Raw genomic sequence first — 20273 nt, forward strand, 5'->3', positions numbered from 1 at the left:
GGAGGGTGGAGCTGATCAAAGGTACAGATATGGGAAACAGGAGTCAAAAGTGAAAGAACAAGAATATAAGAAGCAGCAACTAAGATGATCTGTTTACCTGGTCTTGATCAAAAGTTTTACTTCAGTAACAGGATGAAAATCCACTAAGATTAATCTAATTCCCAGTTACAGTAAAGATAGCAGTTAATCACTAATCTGTAGAGTAGAATAAATCCATAGTATGAATTTGTCATGAGCACTATAGCTGTCAATGTTCAAAACAGTTCCTCAGAAAACCTTCACATGCTCCATTCAAGGAGATTTCTCTAAAGATAATAACATGGTACTGAACTGCTCACCTCAAGTTGTCTGTCCTCCCTTGAACACTCCCAGAACTGCTCTACTAGATTGGTACTGTCTGGAAGGTCTGTCAGGAGGAACCAAGGTCTCTGGATTTTGAGCACATCTGCAGGTGGAGAACAGCTAAGTGTGGGCTTCCAGACACTTTGACACTTTGGGTGAAGGCTGGGCACCAAACTCATCCTCTTCATTGGAGGAGGCAGCCTCAGTTTTGGGAGGCAGCCCCAAGCCTTCCACCTCAAAGAGTACAAGAGGAGCCCTGGGGAGTCTACATCCATCAGCATCAGGGTATGTGTTGAAAGCAAGAGAGCACTCAGAACTGTAAGTAAATCAATTCACTCAAACATGAGGGGTCAAGAGAATTGGGATTTGTTTATCTTTCATTTCCCTTTGGTACAAGGCAGATGTTTCTAAGTAATAAGCAGAAACCTCTACAATTTTTTAAGAGACTGAAAGGGAAGGGAGGGAGGAAAAAACATGTACAAGCTTTGAGGATGTTCTCAGCTCCAGCTTAAAAAAACCAAAAGAACCAAAACAGAAATCAAACCAAACAAACAAAAAAACCAAACCCACCAAAATCACACACCACCAAAAATTTCTATCTGTAAAAGCAAGCTTTTTCTTAAGCTGTTTGGTAATTCTTAGTTCACAGGAGCATTTATCCAGAAGGTTCTTCATGTTTCCAGTCTAGGTTGTAGCAATCTCAGCGAGGCACTAGATTTTAGGCCGTTAAAGTCTCTCTGTGCAGCATGGTCATTTTAAAATGATGTGGTAGCCATCATTGCTTTCAGCTGTAACAAAGAAATGTAAAGTATATTTTCATTGCTTTTAGGAAACACCAGAGATAGAGAACTCCAAATTTTCTTTCTAGGTAGTTTGCAACAGTTTGTACCCTTGTTCACCACCCACTCAGGAAAACCAGTGTTGAACACCTAAGTCAAATAATTTGCATTAAAAACCCCACAAATTGCCATATTTTATCATTTTATTTGTGGTTTCCTGCTCATTTATGTCAGTGGTGTCAATGGATTTATGAAATTTTGTAACAGTGTAACAGCATAAAGCACTGATCATTCAATCTATCATAGTGTAGTCAACACCTTGACTTACACTAGATTAGATTACTTATCTTTTCAGGATAACAGCATTGAGTTTGTGATAACGTTTAGTGCAATTGAAAGGAGGAATTATCTTTAGAGTAACAGGTAACAGCAGCAGCAATACACACCTTTTAATGTGCTGATAACAAAACAAGATTCGTCTTGGAAGTTTTGCACCATCTGAAGGGCAGAAGGAAAAAGCCAACACAACACATTTTTAGCAATTAAACTCACATTTCTTTCAGGGACAGTACAGTCTTAGAGGAGAGGTATCAAACAGCACTTGGTGTCTAGTCCTGCACAGTCCTGAGTAACCCTGCCCATAAGATTACTAACGTACATGACTGATCAATTAAGAGGAGGGGAATTACCTTCAGGAGGTGTCTCATACAGCTGAAGCAAATGCTGGACACAATTTCAGAGAAGGGAGGTGTGACCAGAACCTCTCTGATCAGTTCATGAAATCCAGCTTTGTGAAAAAGCTTTCTCCTAGATACTGAGTATCACTCGAGTAGTGCATTTTTCAGCTCTAAATTCTCTCATCAAAATACCCTTTTCAATTTTAGACTGATCTCCCTATACTCTTCTGGATTTAACATCCAGCCTCTACTCCTTCAAATCAGACTTCTCTGGCCAGTTTGTGTGTCTTTGCCTAATGATGCATGAAGTACATTCACAGAGTGCCACACTCTTGCCACTATAGTACTAGAACAAGAAAAAAATATTAGAAAAGCAATAGACCTTGTTAATAATTGACTTAAACAAATACTTAAAGCCTTATACCCAGGCTGGTTGATGCAATTCCCCTACCAAGAGCTGCCTCCAAGCACTTTGCATCCATAAAGCATCAAAGTTTCAGATTTAATCAGGCTGGAATAGCAAGGAGACTTCAGGAATAAGCATTACAGCATTCAATTTAGGCTCCAGTTGAGACCTATGCTCTGCTTCATTTGTTTTAACAACACTTCTTAAAAATGAAGCTCCTTAAGTGATTCTGGTGCATGAATGAGTAAGTTATTTAATAGGGGGAAAAGAGGAAGAAGGGCAACTCACTATTAACCTGTAAGTTAATGGAATGGACTAAATTAAGGCATCATATAATGGGACACAAACAGTAGCAGAGGTCCATAAATTATAGTGTGTATGTAGTGACAGACCCAGTACCTGGAATCATAGGCCAAGATGTAAAACTAATTGCCCTACAGATTTTAAAACTTACCTTCTTTGGGCAACTTGCCTATTTAATTTTAGAAGTTCTTACTTTAGATCCTCACTTCAAAATGTGTCTAAGTAGCCAAAATGAAAAGAATTTCATAGAATCATTTAGGCTGGAAAAAGCCTCTAAAATCATCATGCCACAGACATTGACAGGGCACCAGCAAGCCCAACCCTAAACCTGCCTCCAAGTGCCACAGCTACGTGACTTTTAAATACCTCCAGGGATGGTGACTCAACTTCCTTGAGCAGCCTGTTCCAATGCTTCATAACTCTTCCAATAAACAAATTTCTCCTAATCCCCAATCTAAACATTCCCTGGTACAAATAGAGGCCATTTCCTCTCATCCTGACACTTGTTACTTGGGAGAAGAGACAGAGCCCCACACTGCCACAACCTCTTTTCAGGTAGTGGTTGAGAGTAATAAATGACCAATTTTGTTTTGTTTTGCCTAAAAAAAGTAACCAAGCAAGAACACCAACATCTTTTACAAAGCAAAACCACACCAATATCAGTGCTGTGTATGGCTGATTTGCTTCAAGTATTTACTTTAGCTTGATGGGATTAATGGCTTTACAATTCTCCCTTGAAGATACATCCTATAATTTGAAAGATCAGTCTAACTTGAAGAAGTCAGACAACTGTTGCATCTGTGACAAAGATGCAGCCCCCTTACCTCATTGCTCACTAACACGTGGATCCCTGTGGGTCCCTGCCGGTAGATCCGATTTATCTGCTGGGGAGAAATGCTGTACAAGTTTGCAATCTTCTCCATCAATTCCAGCGTGTTCAATTCTTCTAAGAAGATTGCATGATACACTGCAACAAGTGGAAAGCAATCACAGAACAGCAAATACAGATGTCACCAAGACACTCAGCAACCAAATGGGTTTAAGAGGAAGGTTCAAATGAAATAAACAAGCTTGGTGTTTTAAACCATCCCCCAAATAGCTGGCTTGATGATTTGCAGAAAAATACCCACTATTCGTATGCAGCAGGCAATTAAAGCACACACAACTTTTACCCAGAGGAAAACATGGGGACTAATTACAACTTACATAATGGGGCATTAAAACAGCCTTCTCATAAAAGCTGCTTATATTTTTGGATAATCTTTTACTGATTTTGAAGTTTAAATAAAGAATTCAATCAAATAGTAAAACACATGCTATGTGACACAAAAAGCAGTATTTTATTAGATACCATAGGCACAAACTAAAACATACAATGTATAAGGTAACAACATGCATGACAGTATTGTTTTAGAAATCTAATCTAAATTATAGCTACCAGGCAGAAAAGCTGTGCCTGTTTATTATCAATTGCCAGATTGAAGGATAATCTTTGTTTTCATTTGGTTGTACATTGTGTCATGAGGTATGACAAATTCTCAAAAGCTTTGAACTTTCAAGAATTATAACCTCACTTTAAGACCTACCAACTTTCCATTTCCCTGAATTTTTTCAAACAAGACATAATCTAAAGAAAATGGTGGATGGAAGGGTGGTTTTTAATGCTATTGTCCCTACTAAGAATTGAATAGAGATTTTGCTGCTGTGGCATTCTGCAGACAATTTGTGAGCAGGGTCTGTCCCCCAGGCAGACAGTGCTATTTGGAATCTGTAGCTGTGAAACCATAACCAAAAAAACTGGTAAAACTGGGATAAACAGGATCCCTTCAAACACTAAGGACACCAAGCTCTCCCACACAGCTCAGGCAGAAAGCAGCATTCCAACCAGGTAAGTTTTTAACAAAATCCATACATAAGAACCTACCACAAAGACTGCCATCTCCATTTTCTCGTTTTTGGTGGAGATGGGATCTGTTTTGCTCTGGTTCTTGACAGACATAAATTGTCATCTTGGGCCTTACGTTTCTATGGATTAATCAAAAACAGTAGTAAGTTATTTAGCAGATCTGAAATAGTTTCAAGTCAGCTGTCAAACAGAAAGAGATGGAATTATTCAGGCTGTGCATAAATAACAAATGAAGGGATGGTCCTGATGCTGGTGACTCGATGGCTTAGGATGTCTAGTAAGAGACCCCTGGGAGGTGATGCAGAGCACCTTAATCTTTTCAAGATCAGATAAGAATAAAGTTTACAGCACTTGCTAAGCAGTTCATCATACCTGCCTCTACTGATTTAAATCCTGCTCAGCTGTAGAATTTATGAGGTTATTGCAATGAAAGTAAGTTTAAGAGTCATTTGAGCCTCCAGGGCTTTGGTTTTTTTGTTACCTCTGGTGGAGATGAAGCATAGGGTATTGTCAGCTGTGTAGCTCAGGAAATGGATACAAGCTATCACCTGGTAGCAAATAAACCACTGGACATCCACATTATGCTTCATTTTGGCAACATTTCTGAGCTGTGCTTGCATTTGAATATCACTGATCTCCATTCCCTGAGAGAACCTCTCTGAAGTATTAAAAGGAAGTCTAAATGCTACAGCTCCACGAATAACTTCTGGTTAACACTGAAATTATCAAGGGATCATAACAAAAAAATAGGAAGGAAATAGTACAAACCTTCCTTTAATTGCATTAAAGAGCCGAATTCCATCAGCAGGCCCACAGATTTGAACAAAATCTTCTTTGGACATCTTCAGTAAGTCGGCACCTACATATTTCAAATTGATCTTTATTCAGAAGTTAAGCAAATCTTAGCTTCCAAATAATATGTATGGGCAGCAGAAAAGGGCAGAGGTAGAGGGGGTAGAGAATCCACAAAGCTAAACCAGATAGTTTTACACAGAAAAGTTTTAAATTCAGAGAGGTGTGTACTTCAAATCAATCAATCACTGTGAAACAGAAAGCTGGAAGCTGCCAAAAGAACAGTGCTGCACTGGAAAATACTCCAGCCAACTCATCATAGACAAGGGAGATATTTCACAGTGGCCATTAAATGACCTGATCTTCTGTAACTGTCACATTCACTGAGTTATTTCATTATGCTGCAAGTCAGAGAGAGTCTCCTCCTGGTTTCAACACCTCTAACAATTGCCCCTTCCACCAGCTCACTGGTCTGTACAAGTATTTAATTGGAGGGTACAGTGAAGGTGCCAGATGCACCTTAAATGTGCAGAGATAGGATGAGAGGCAGCAGACAGAAGATGAAATGCTGATTAGATATAAGAAAAAATATTTTCACTGTCAGAATAGTTACGTATTTGAAGAGGTTGTCCAGAGAGACTGTGGAATTTCCAACCTTGGAGATGTTCAAAGGCAACTGCACAAGGCCCTGGACTTGTTTCAAAGTTGCACTTAATGAACTTAGGAAGTCCCATCTTAATTTATTTTCTTCCATTTTTATTTACTCTACAAACTGCTTTGATAAATGGTAACTAATCTAAGAATGAAAGAACAACCACGTTGGATCAGACCAAGGATCCCATCAAAAGTGGCCAGCAGCAGATGCTACATGAGCTGCACTTATGGAAGAGGAAAAAAACCAGAATAATTGGACTGTTTAAACTCACCCGAAAAACTTGAGAAGAGTCTACAGAATGGAGAGAACCTATTACGATGAAGCCACTGCTGGGCATCTTGAATAGAAGCAGAAGGAAGGAGATGCTACATTGCAAAAAGAATAAGAAGGTCTTGAAATGAACAGTTCACCAGTGTCCTAAAAGAGAAAAGCACCACATTAACATGATCTCAAGTACTTACATCATTGCTGGGAGGCAGGAGCTCCATTTGGTGGGTTGGTGAACTGTTGCTAAAAGAAATTATATAAAGTTGGAAGAGAAAAAAAAACACATTATTTTAAATTTTACATTGCAGTGTCCATCTTCTTCCCCCTCCTCTATTTGACTAAGTTTTCACAAGTTACATCCAACTTGGCTTTTTTTCTTTATCACATTTTTTAAAAGGTGTTCAAAATTTGGAACAAGAATAAAAAACCTCTCTCTGAGTCTTTAGTTGGTCAGCTGAGGTCTGACCAAGACTCAAGACTAAGAGAAAAACTCAGGTTTACTGACCTCAATCAAGCTTTTCCATATGGTTGACTCACTAATCTGACATCATCTAAGCAAGAAAATTATAACCTACAGGGTGGCTGAACTCAATTTTTATGTGTAGAAATATCCCCACTAAATCCACTGTTGAATAATAATTCTTTACAAAAATTGAATAAAAGACCTTACAATTCAACCCTGGTGTTATCTTAAATATAGTCAAGTGCCATAAATCATAAAAAAACACATTTCTACTTAATTCTTCTAAACACAGACAGGACTCCTAAACATACCAGGGATTTTACTAAAGGAAAATTATTCTCAGCAGATCTCTCTACTAACACAAAATTCTGTAATTTCAGTGTTTGTTCTTTTTAACAGGTTGAGGGGATTCACTGAAAATTAGTGATACAACATGGATTAATACAACATGGTAATTAAGTTGTGTGAGAAGGCGATAACATGGCAGAGTCCTACCAAAAGAAAAAAGCCTATTCCAAATTCCTAAGGGGAAGTATGTAGCAGGGAGGACTCATAAATACTGGTAGACACTGTTGTCCCTTTCTGACACCAATTATCTTCAGCACTTCAGAATCACTAGAGCTGTCTTGTTATGATGTTTATTTAATTAAACATGTCTTCATTAGTCCTTTGTTCTGAAATGGCATCTCAAAACCTAGGCTGCTTTGCCCCAAAGGATTTCTTTACATGTCATTCACCTGGGAATTCAGCAACCCAAACTACCTCAGGACAGAAAGGAAGAAATGCTAGTTCTGAAGAGGTGCTGAAAGCCTCTAACACAGCAGTGAGAAGATATCAGGGATTGCTGGTACAGGCATGGTGTGTTCTCACAAGGAATGGCCCTGGAGGCCCTCTGATGCTCACCTTCCAGCCACCACATAAACAGGGCACGTACAAACCCAGCATTACAGGGAATTCCTGGATGGAAGGTCTTAAAGACTTTTGGAAAATACTTTCTCCTTGCTAGAAAGGGTAGGGTCCTTAACATCATCTTCCATGGTATGAAATGCATGGACACACAAATCAACATATCAACAAGAAGGATAAAGCATGTATTTGTTACATACCCATCTCCAAGGTTGAAGCTGTTGGGCGAACTGTTGTAGCTGGGAGATGGAGCATTGTTCATTTGATAAGGCACATCTGGCCAGGGAGAGCACTGTTGGAAGAAAGGCAGTGGGGAAACTTTCATAAGGATGGAAATAAAGGATTCGATTCTCCTCTAATACCACATTCATGCTGTTGCCACGCCACTAACTTCAGCTCATCACTCCTGCTGGGAGGAGGAGATGGGCCATGGATTTTCTACACTGCTCTCCAAGCGGGCTGTCAGGAGGCCAGATTGATTCCAGTTGTGCATTCCACATTTCTTTCTCCCATTTCACAAAGCCTGTCCCCAAATAACACTGGGCCAAAGTGTGCACAGCTGTAAGTCAGAGCAACGCCAGTAAGTCAACTCAGACTGAAGGCAGCAATGATACAGAAATACCCCTGCTCTCAATTATAATTCCCTAATTAAATCCAGGCAAGGGTGACAAAAATGCTCCAGTGGCATTGCTTCAGGTTTATACCAGCAAAAGAGCAGAATTTGAACCAGCCTGCTGAAACCTCTGGCCATTAGTTGAACAGCTCCAGTCATAAATGGGTATTAAATGGAGAAAATTTAAGATAGACAGACACAAAGCTACTAAAAGTCTTCACAAATATAGGTCAGACTCCACATTCCATGACCGTAGTGTAAAACCAGAGTAACCCAGCTAGAATTGGTGACTGTTCTGAATTTAAGCAGTAATCAGCAGGAGAAATCTAGCCCTGCTGAACACCCCCCACTATGAGCTCAAGAAAATGCTCTGTAGTGGCCTTGTTTGCAATGATAAAAAGACAGCAAGTGTAGCTTTGGAGCTTTATCATCTCCACAAACACTAGCAAATATTTTATCATCTCCACAAGCACTGGCAAATATTTAACTCTTTGGCAACCCACATTTCCCCACGCAATATGTCAAAGTGCATCAGAGCTCATAGGGAGAGTCTGGGATCTGCCAACTCAGTAGAATTAGGTCTGTCAATCAGAAAACATGCTGGTTGTTCCTGGCAACATGAGGAACATGGAGTGGGAGAGACTGGATCTCACAAACATGAAGTTGATTTAAACTAAGAATAATTAACATCATTTTTGGAAGTCCAGCAACTGCTCCAAAAAATAAGATCTAAATCAAACAACAAGTCATTCCACAGGGAGAATGAACAACGCTTTTAAATCCCTTTCTTGAGTCCTGTTGCTGACTAATTCTGCAGCCTATGATAAGTTTATACAAACATCTTAGTAACGACAGGGAGGGGCAGAAGCACATACAACTCTACACCAGATGCATCAGAATATAAGACACAAGCTATTCCTAGAGTACAATCTAGAATCTTCTCAGATTTTGCATGTAACAACTGCTTCATAAGCACATCCACAGAAAAACAGATTAATAATTTAATCAGACAGCCTATTCATCTGCTCAAGTGCCCCATCTCCAACATGAGCTTTTGCCAAGCAGTTCTGGAAAAAAAAAAAATACAGACAACTGTATTTTCATAAAACTGACACCTGAGGGCCATGACAAGTGCTCAGGAGCACAGGGAAAACTGAGAAAGTTGGTTTTTTTTAAAGCCAGGCTGCGAAGGGTTGGTTTATACCACAAAACATAAGAAAATTTGGCATCTTTCACAAATTTCAACAGTGAGTCATGTTATAATTTCGCTCCACTCTTGTTTTCACTCAGATCTGAGCATGCATGTCTCCACAAGACAATCTCCAGGGCTCAGATGCTGTTCTCTTAGTTTATCTCCCAACATGATGCAGTATGATGTACCTAAAACACTTTACCTCTGTGAGAATAGTTGTCTCGTAGGAAGGCTGATACTTCTCCTTCTCTTGGGTGGTCTTCTTTTCCATTTTTTCCCTGTCAGTCTTCTGTTTTCTGTCTGCTCCTTTAGGCTATAAGTACAAGCACAGGCTCTCCCTTATGCCAAGTATTGCAACTTTGGAAACAGAAGCCAACAGATTTATCTAATCTTTTCACAAAAGCCTCCTTAAGATTTACGGGAATACTACATATGAAACAAGATCAGATCTGCATTTTCTAGACAAAAGAATTAATCAAGCATCCCTGCTGTTTCTGTACATCCACCACTAATGTTTACTGCAATTATAAAATAGGCTGACCACAGTCCTGAGATGTGATTCCAACAATTTCAGTCTGTAAGTAATGCACCTCAACTGGCATTTGTACCATCTTTCCAGAAACAGGAAAGACATTGCTCACAGGAACAAAACTGGAGCAGCAGATCCCTTGAGAAAACAGGCTTATGGAGAGTTGGTTGTTAAGTAGCTATAGGTCTGCCATGCCCACATTAGGAGCTTCAAAGATGCATTTTCTCTAAATCTTTTTCTCCTCCAGATATCACAAACTCTGCTCCAACAACAACAACAAAAAGGTATTTAAGATCTCCACAATAAAATTTTATTGTTCATGGAAGATTCAATCAAAGAAACTGAAGACGCCTCAATGTCTTGATTGCCTAGGAGCATCAAAACACACTGGATACCCTAAATATCTCAGTATTTTGTAGTGTTTGAGGCACAAGACTGGCACAAGTCTTGGTGCAACACTTAAGCATGCCCGTTGAAAGTCTGTTTTTTTACTCCAGTATTTGCCTCACTCCTATGCAATATGAAATCTTTACATTCCTGTGCCTTAATCTAACTGATGACAAAGCCAAAACTACCTCATACCTTGAACACTTTGATCTGGCAGCTTGCAGAATGCAAGTGTTCTGTGTATTCACCATTTTCATTCTGCTTAAAGGTGTCGATTTGCACCCGGAAGGGCACTCCTTTCTCTCCTCCATGTTTCCGTGGAGTAAATTCTGTGCTGATGCAATGTACCTGGTAAAACAGAAGCTGTGCTCATCTCTGGAGACAGTTGGAACCTGTGGTCATCTGAATTTCAGATACTGCCTGAACATAAGGTTTTGGCTCCTCACAAAAAAACTAAGAGAGGCAGAAGAGTTCATATGTTTTCATTTCTTTTCCTTTGGGCAAAATAATCAGAAGAACAAGCAGCTCAGAAAGAAACAGGGCATCAGGAAAAGCATCCTTTGATTTAAGTAAATCATTCAGATTGAAAACAGGTAGCTGATGCTCAGAATGAGAAATAGTTATGAAATAGGAAAACAAGGAAAACTTACAGGTTATGAACAGTTTCCTCAAGACAAAACCTATGCTTAGAAAGTAACACCAGTGTCTGAGTATTTTTTTAAAGAAAATCCTGGTAGTAGCAGGTAGTATTCCAACATTAACAAGTAGCCAGCAAATTGATTTAGTGATTATCCTACAAATTAATTGTACATGATTGTCACATCAGTTAGTAATTATCATTACCATCTTTCTCTCTTGTTCATATACTGGCTATTTTGTCTGCCCAGGTCATTAAAAGATATCTAACCACTGTGTTTACCCCAGAAATATTACTTCTCTCTTACCTGAATGAATGCAGAAGCTCTCTTTGATGGATCCCAGAGAAATTCAACAGTGTTCAACTGGGTCGGGCTAGCCCTGGGATCCAAGATACCAACTGACAGCGGGATATCTGTAGAAGAAAACCCCTAAAATTTTAAAAATATTAAATTGAAGGAGAGAAAGCATTTCCATACAATCAGAACATGCATGTGAAAGCGAAGCCACCAAAGACATCTCTACTTGTGACCTATAGTGCTAGATCTCCTTCTCTCCCACAGACACAGAGGATTCTTTAAAAGCCTAAACACACATGCAAACGCTCCATACACCACTCATCTCCCCAACCCTGCAGAGGTGTCACAATGAAATAGTCTCACCTATATCAAGGATGCGGTCCCCAGGCCGACTCCACCTCCAGCCCTCGAGCTGCTGATGCTCTGTGTACTGCAGGCGGCGGTCGTGGAAAACGACACGAATTATACTCTGTTAAAAAAAGACAGCAATATGAACACTGTGATCCAGAACCCTCTCTCAAGATGACTTTGGTTTTCCAGAGTAGAAGCAAAAGCTGATCTGTTATGCTTCTCACCCCCATTCATGAGGAGAGCAGAAGGGTCCACCTAAGAGACCCATTACCATGTGTATCAAATTCCTAAGGGACCCCTGAGAGAGAAACACATTTCTTTCTTCACAGGGCACATCTTACAGGACTAACACAGTCCTGTGCAGCTTTCTGGGATTCACTCTGGAAGCACTATAGCAATGTCCACCTAATCTTAGGTGTCATGGCATGAAACATCACTAAACTGCCTCAACACCCAAAAAGGCTCAATATGGGGGTCATATTTAATGTGTCAGTACCATGTCCCAACCCCAGTATATCCCATTCAGATTTGCAAAAGTGGAAGCCAGCTCACCTGTCCCTGCACCAGTGGAGCTGACATATCCAGACACCTTGTCAGTGGGAATTAAACTTGATTCCAGCCATTAAGAGCCAGTCATTTGCCCCAGAGTAGTTAAACAAGGGTAGGTAGAGTAGAAAAGTGTCTGTAACAGGAGGCTGGTCTGCAATGGTGCAGCCATGCCAATAACTGGAGAAAAAAGGCTGGAATAAGGGCAATCCCCAGGGCAGACAAGTCCTAAATACTCTTATGTTCTTTTGTATATTCAGAGTGCTACACTTACATGAGTTAATGACCCCTAACATCCCAGTTTCTCAAGCCCACACTCTTGCTGGGAACTTCCATATCGAGTGAGCAATTTTTGTAAGTGAACCTGAGAAATGCCCAAATCAAAACCTAGTTTCAAGATGCAAACAAGCCACAGTGGGAACACCTGCAAAATTGGAATCCCAATCCACATACTATCTGAAATGGGCCAAAAGACAAATAGGGAATGGCCTAAACTTGAACAACATTTGAAATCCAAATTGGAATAAAAATTTTGCAATTAGCTCCCACTTCTCAAAGGAAATTCTGAGGCAGAACAGCCAAGAATTGAAGGCTGGATCCAGAACCAGGGTCCAGACCAATGTTTTTGAATTTGAACTGTTTTGGCAGTGGGGGAAACAACAGGAAAAAGTCCCCCAAACCAAATGATCAAGTTCTATATATTCATCATTATGCCCATTACCAAAGTAAACTGGAGCTATACAGAATCTGCCTGGCAGAACTATATAAACACCTGGGCCCTCCATTTGTCACATAACAACCCAGGCATGTTGCTGTAATTCAGCAGGGAGACAAGTTGCCTCTCCACAGCTTTGACCATGTTCACCACTGAACTTTGGGATTCCCCTGAACCCAATATTCACAGTGAAACTCTGGGGTCAGGATCACAAGCAGAATAAAGGTTCCCCTGAAGCCCTGCAAAGCCAAACTGCATAATCCCATGAAACTAGCACTCAACAACTCTGTCACCCCTGCTCCCATTAAAAACAATGGCAAAGTGTTTTCCATTGTCTCAGTGGGAGCAAGGTCAGGCCCTTTATTAAAGGCTGTATGTAGTAGCAGGAAGAAAAGAAATCTATATTTCTCCTTACCTTTACATATTTTGTGTTTAAATCTTGAAACTCTCCCAATTTCCTATTCTCAAGTAGACGGATTTCATAAGACTGACCTAGAGTTTAAGGAAACATTTCCAAGGTGTTTAATATGTTGTAGCAATGAGAGAGTCATGCTGGCATTTATGTGGCTGATAAAGCATACGTTTGATCAGGGAAAGCTTATTTTTGCTAACATAATGCATTTGCCCCAGTAATCGATAGGCACTAAAGCACAGCAGAAATCTGAGGGGATGGTTTGCCTTTTGGCAGCTAAAAGCTCTCCATTAGGGCATCAATTACAGTTGTCTCCCAGGGCTGCTATGGTTTTCTGGTCACCCTCCAGAAAGTCACCAGGGTATTTGAGGCAGTGGTCCCCCCATGCTACATGGCTGTAACAGCACTGCCTTTGTCTGTCCCTTCTGCTAAAGCAATTCTGCCAAAGCAATGCTGTGTGAAGAGGTGCTGGCACAACCGGTCCGAGAAGGATTCTGCAGAGGATGGCAGCTGGGGAAAATCCTTCCTTCTTCAGGGAGCAGTAAAGCCTGTAAAGTGTTTTGGTGAACCACAAAAACAAAATTTGTTTCCTAAGGCCTGGAAAGTCACTGCCAAGGGCATAAATATTCCTTCAGATGTGTGTGGAGGCAGCAATGGTATAGCAGCATGTGCAAGGACCAATTCCAGGAAGGGAATTCACACTCCAACACCCCACCACCACCCTCACAAAAGGAATTTAGGCAGTTCAACAGAATTCAGCTAACTGGTTTATGAAAAGACATCTTTTCAAGGCTAACAGCAGACAGAGGAGACTGACTCTTGATATCTTACACACAGAAATGACTAAGACAGTACAAAAGCTCATTGTACTACACCGAGTCTTTACAATAAACCTGCAACCAGTTCCAAAGCAGGATAGGATCATTAGGATTAATGGAGCATATGTGTACCTTATAGCTAGCTTTTCTTGTTCATCTTGATATGCTCCCTTTTCCTGAAAAATGCACAGGGCAAGGCACCAAGGAGCAGATCAGTTTGGTTTTTCTGGCTAAACCAGTATCTCTGCAGAACTGACCCTGCAGAAAACTGCAGAGCACCTTCTACCAGCAGAGACAAAAATGCTAAATTTTTGGATTTGGATTTAGAAATGGAAGACTTATGACAGCAGATGTGTCAGAGAGGGAGACGGAATCCCACCCATGTGAGTACAGACTGGATCCACAGAGCAAAGAGATAATTGTGCTTATTCAGCTGGCTGGCAGATAGGAAAAGGAAAAAAAAGAATGACAGGAGAGGCCACACTGAAGCCCCAAATGTTTGCACAACAGCCCTACTGATGTTAATAGGAGTTCTGCAAACAGGAAATGACCCTTGAATCCAGCAAGTGACTTAGGGCATGGGGGGGAGCAGAGAATAAACCATATGAAGTACCAAAATAACCATGGAAACATGAACCAAACTTTACCCATCTCTTGGCACGTAAGTAAAACAAAATTACAACAGTGACCTGCCTTTGAAGGCTGCTGGACAACAAAAGTGGATATTGTAAACCAGAGTCCTGAAATTGAGGTCTTCCACACTTAAACTCACAAGACTTTCTAACGTTCCCACTGATACATGTTAATATTGTTCACCTGGCAAATTTTAGAGATACATACATAATCAATACTGTTACATTAGCATTAAAAAAAAGTCAGGTTAAAAAAAATGGGTTTTCTCTTAGAATCATAGAAAAGACCCTTTAGACCATCAAGTCCAACCATGAAGCTTGGAATGCCAGGTCCACCACTAAAACATGTTCCTAAGTGCCACATCTGCTGTACTATGTACTTGTATGTGCTGTACATGTTTATCTATGTTGTATGAATTGGCTGCTCAGTGATTCAGTCTGGAGATACACTTCACCAGCTATAGAGTGACACAGTTCATCATCTTGAACTCTTTTACACAGCCAAGCATCTCTTGCACTTAGAGGTCATTCCCACAAAAATATGAGGCTAATTAATCATTACAGAACATTAATTTAGGTTTTGAAAGCAAGAGATGGTAAAATACATCTGTGACTGTACTCAGGTGTAATAAGGACAGCAAAATGTAGTGGTATGAGCTGTGCTATGGAGGAAGGCAATGGTCAAACCAGAAGCATTCAGCAAATATCTCAAGAACGAGTAGGTTTTTGGGACACCCTTGTGCACTGATACACTCTTGCTCTTTGAAGATAAGCAGATCAGGCTGGCCACTTACAATGAGACAAAAAATCATGGGCATAAAAACATCACCCATGTTCCTTTCAAACTAGCATCAAGCACTCAAAAACTCTGTAGCATGCCATCTCCAACCCCTTGCATAGGACAGAGACAGAACTGCAGCCTGGCAGGCAGTGGGCACCACACATCTCCACCTGACAGGAGCAATTCACCTTGGAGGGACTCAGAAACAGACCCTGCAGACCAGTGAAAAAGAAACTGCAGTGTAGACAGAGTTAATATTAAACAGAAAGCCAAAGAGGAAATAACATGCTTTGATGAAAGATATATGGGTCATCTGATGGAAGCCCTGGAATGCAGTTTATGCCACGAAAACCTTCAATCAAAATGGTATTTTATGCTAACTGCTTTCCCCTTGAACTCTGAATGTTTAACTTGAGTTGCTACATGATTATCAAACAAGACTGCTCCCAGCCAAGCTTCAGAAAACATGAGGGTTTTTCCCCCCCTCTGTGAAACTGTCAGTGAAAATTTGGTCCTAATTCTTCAAAGCTCCCTTACATATCCATCTTCTGGTAGGGTTTTTAATTTACTCTCCTTAAAGCTTTCCAGCAAATTCATTGCTTTGTGGCTTATGGTACTCAGAATTTATTAGCATGGACAGCATTCAGATACTTGCACTTTTATAGCACCAAACTGCTTGGATTATACTTTTTCCTTGAAAAATACCTTCCAAACCTTGTTCAGCCTACATTTTCCACCATCACTACCAGCAAAGCTGCTGAAATGGTGAACTGCAATCTCAGCCCTGCAATTATTACTGTAGAGAAAAAAGGCTCTAAAGAATGACCACCTGGATGTTGGAAAACAAAATCCCTCTGTAAAATAAAGCAAATAATAGCAATCTAACCTGAAGAAAGCTGAACTCCCCCTGGCGTCAAAGACGGCAAAGAAGTCACACAAGACTGATACACAGATCATTTATGAATCCTGATCACCAGCACGAGCAGGCACACACCGACAGATTTCTGCTAAAACTAAATCAGTTCATTCTTAGTCAGGTAACCAAATCTGTAAAGAAACATGTTTCAGTCACACTGACAATCTGCATTTCCAGTTCCCAAGTCAGACTACAACTAGCTAAGCCCAAAACAAAGCTGAAATACAGAGCTCCCCCATACTGAGTTTTCCCATCTGTCTCAGATGGAAACACAGAATAGTACAGGTCACACTACAACTTTCCAAGTCAGTATGTGGTGGTAAAACTGGAGACAGGAGCAGAGGATACCAGTGCTGAAACTACAGTGATTTGACTGAATAGCCCAAGCCAGGTCTAATACTGGACACAAGCACAGGGGCACCTAAAGCACTTCTGTCACCACCTGAAATGAACACTTTGCAAGCCATCCCCAGCACAGCTGATGCTGCAGCAGCTTCCTGCACATCTGTGTGACCCAGTGCTCCCCTCACTCACCACAATCCTTCTTCCCTACCTCAGGCAGAGAACAGGACAGTAATAAATATTCAGAAAACCACAGCACATTCCTGAGATGCAGTTTGTCTCCCAACTTCATTGAAAGCTTCAGGGGCACCAATAAAAACCCAGGCAGGTGATGATATACTGTAATTTCTATTTCAAACAGACATTTTCTGGGCAACAGCAAATTTATGTAATCTCCTCCTAGGCTAGAGTTTGAGCAACTCACTTTACAAACAAAGTAGTACCCAGTGAAGTAGTAACCACCCACGTCCAGAGAGTTCCTGGTTCATAATTCATGAAGCAATTCCACCTTCCTGTAGGAGAATTTATAGACTGCTTATTTTTTTAAACTTGCATTGTCTTTGATAATTAACACACATTAAATGTGGACATGACCACTTAATGTGGGGACAGTAGAATTGAAATTCGAGCACTTTACGGATGAAAAATAATTTAGTTCAACACGAGAATGATTTCACCTGCTTAAAGTTAACGACTTCGTCAGTTCCATTGAATTTAGACAGCCATCAGAAATTTTAGGTAATTTCTGAGTACAAAAGATTATCACCATTTCATGCTCAAAGTTACATTTTGTTCAAATGCAATTTACTATACAACCACAATATCCTGTTTGCTTTTTTTGTTTTGGTATTACATTTCAAGGGCCACTTGCACTATGCATTTTGTGGTTTTCTGCACAATACATCAATACAATACACTAATTTCCAATTAGGATGCTGATGTTCCAGGCTGATATGACTCAGGCCTTACTTAATCTAACAAAGTAGCCTTTTCAGAAATTAATTAAACCCTAACCTTTGAATAAGCAATATCCCCAACAAAAGTCTGTGGAAAAGGGAAAAAAAAACAAAACAAACCAAAACAACAAAAAACCAAACCAAACCAAAAACAAACAAAAGAACAACCAAAAAACAGAGATTCCTCTTCCTCAGAATGGATCCACACAGCACTAGACAGAACCAGCCTGGAAACTGTTTGATTATTAAGCAAAGCCAATAAAAATTCCATTTAGCAACTTTATATGGACATCCTAAAGAGCGCACAGATAAAGGCAAAGGAATGCTGACAGTCAAACGCATCATGAAGAAGGAGGGGGAAGGGAAAAAAAGCAAGCATTTATCATACCAAACCAAAGCACAACCAGCAGGCGGGGGGACCACCTTTAAAACAGCCAAACAACTATCCAGGGCATCAGGCACATACAGAGATTTTTCTGACAAGAAAGATTAATGAACCCTCAGGATAAACAGACAAGAGTGGCAGAGCTGGCATGTGAACTTGCATGCTTGATGACACATACCTTTTTAGCCAGTCACAAGCAAAAATAAAAAATTAGCATAAGATTTGCTCAAGTGTCCCATGTGTGGACACTCCACAGGACAAGAAGCAAAAGCAGAACCCTCAATCTCTGAACCACAAATGACAGTGGATATTCTGCAGTTGCTTACTGCAGCCTCATTTGACAAGATGCTGTAGATGTTTATCCAGTGGATATTATGAATTCACCAGCTACACAATAGGCCACCCTGGAAGTTCCCACTATGCTAGGAACATGGAAATCCTACAAAGGAGGACAAGCTGTGGGCCAGGAAATGCAAAAGGAACACTAGAGTCATTCTAACACTGCAGGCCCATTTTGCCCCATATCTCATCTTCGACACAGCAGCCAGAGATGCAGCAGGGTCAATACAGCCAGCCTTTTATTCCTTGCCATATCTTCTCGATTTTTGGTCTTCAGTGTCCAGATTGCATCTACACTGGGCTGCCCAGTCATGACCAATGCTCATTAACTTTTTTGTGTGGTCTCCCTCTGAATTTGCCTGTACTGTGGCAATCAGAACTACAATTTACACATTTACTTTTTACAATTTACAATTTACTGTAGCACTGACTGTGTGGACCTTCATCTGCCTCCTGCCTCTCCCCTTGCACAAAGCCCCTTTAGCTTCACTGTGTTTTGGTACCCAGGAGTTCAACACCAAGGATTCCTGCTCTGCTTGCCCCTACTAACAGGGCAGCAATGCTACAGGAACACAACACACCAATTCAACTCCTAATTCTACCAACCATACCAGAGCTTCACTGTCATCATGTCGCTTTTATGTTTTTCCTCCTTTTACAGTGTGCCCCCAATTCAAGGGGGTTTTTCATGCCACTTTTTCTACTTCCCTACCTCTTTCTTGTGGGAAAGCCAAAGAGCTGCCTCAAAGCCAAGTTTGATGCAGGAAAATTTCACTGCTCATTTATTATATGAACATTTTTCTGAGTCCTACTCTCCACAGATTTTTGAAAACAGTCTATTCCACAGTGGTGACACTTCATAGCTAACAGGCACTAACAGAAATACTCCTCATTTACAATGGTTTCCACTCAAGAGAGGGAGGTGCATTTAAACCCCCAATGAATACAGTCTCATTTTGAATCAAGGACATAAAACAAGCCAGCAGACACAAAAACACTTAAAGTTTCTAACTTCACTGTGCGCACTTCGGTTTCTTTTGCACAGACTTCATTCACTTGATCTCACCTAATCCAAACCATGTTATAAACTTTGATTTTTGATACAAATTAATCAATGAAGAAACTACACACCTCCAATGGAAAGCTGAAAAAATACCTACCCTGTGAAAATAATTTCTTCCTGAATTTCCACTTCTCTGGCATGTACTTGAAACACTCAGGATTATCTTGGTCACATCTGTCCAGCTCAGAAAACCTCAGCCCTTTCTGTGTAAGTAAAAAATACAGGCTTTTTCTGGTTTCAACCTGTTTTAAGTCAATTTGAACAACAGGTTTTATAGCTGTGAAGGAGTAGTTTTGTGTAATATTTACTTGAGTTTCAGATAACTAAAAAGAATGGTCCTGTGTGAGGGTGCTGAGGAGGGATGCAAAAGAGCCGAGTATGACTCCTGACCCCACTTAGCAGCTCCCTTAGATGCCCTCAGGTTAAGTCCCTTCCTTCACCACATTTCTGCAACAGGAAACTGGGAGAAGCAAGTCACACTCCCACCCGTGGCTGCTACCACAGGGCAGGGAAGGAGATGGGATCAAAACTCTGACTGCACCTTCCACACCAGTCACAAACATGGCACCAAGCTGGCACAGGAGGAATCCCACTGCTTGCTGCCTAGTTTCAGGAACACATAATAAATGCTTGGTAGGAAGCAAATCGAAGAAAAAAAAAAGGTGCTCTTTTCCCTACCTCTTTAGGGAAAAAATAGTATATCCTCTTATAAAAATGTGTATTATTCCTACAAAAACAGGTAGTCAGGTCAAACCTACAGTATTTCTCAAGCTTCTTACTGCTACCTAAAATGTGATGTTTTAGGACACAAATTAGAGAAAGCTAATTGGAAAACGTCTACATCATCTCACATTGACAGTACCAT

The 20273-nt window shown here is 40.5% G+C and overlaps 1 protein-coding gene across 1 annotated transcript in view; it reads right to left on the minus strand.

Annotated features, from left to right (window-relative positions):
* Positions 1 to 692: 692 nt before the first annotated feature.
* TFCP2L1 (transcription factor CP2 like 1) overlaps positions 693 to 20273 on the minus strand; it is a 29823-nt gene continuing 10242 nt past the window's right edge. Inside the window, exons 3-15 of the mRNA XM_014871745.2 lie at positions 13180 to 13256; positions 11516 to 11621; positions 11162 to 11268; positions 10413 to 10565; positions 9504 to 9614; positions 7697 to 7788; positions 6322 to 6370; positions 6132 to 6225; positions 5182 to 5272; positions 4432 to 4532; positions 3332 to 3474; positions 1568 to 1619; positions 693 to 1130 (exon numbers count right to left, since the gene is read on the minus strand). Coding sequence (XP_014727231.1) covers positions 1093 to 1130; positions 1568 to 1619; positions 3332 to 3474; positions 4432 to 4532; positions 5182 to 5272; positions 6132 to 6225; positions 6322 to 6370; positions 7697 to 7788; positions 9504 to 9614; positions 10413 to 10565; positions 11162 to 11268; positions 11516 to 11621; positions 13180 to 13256 — 1214 coding nt within the window. The 3' untranslated portion in view covers positions 693 to 1092. The remainder of the gene's footprint in view (positions 1131 to 1567; positions 1620 to 3331; positions 3475 to 4431; positions 4533 to 5181; positions 5273 to 6131; positions 6226 to 6321; positions 6371 to 7696; positions 7789 to 9503; positions 9615 to 10412; positions 10566 to 11161; positions 11269 to 11515; positions 11622 to 13179; positions 13257 to 20273) is intronic.

The sequence above is a fragment of the Sturnus vulgaris genome, chromosome 7, assembly GCF_052056855.1.
Source record: "Sturnus vulgaris isolate bStuVul1 chromosome 7, bStuVul1.hap1, whole genome shotgun sequence".
Taxonomy (NCBI): domain Eukaryota; kingdom Metazoa; phylum Chordata; class Aves; order Passeriformes; family Sturnidae; genus Sturnus; species Sturnus vulgaris.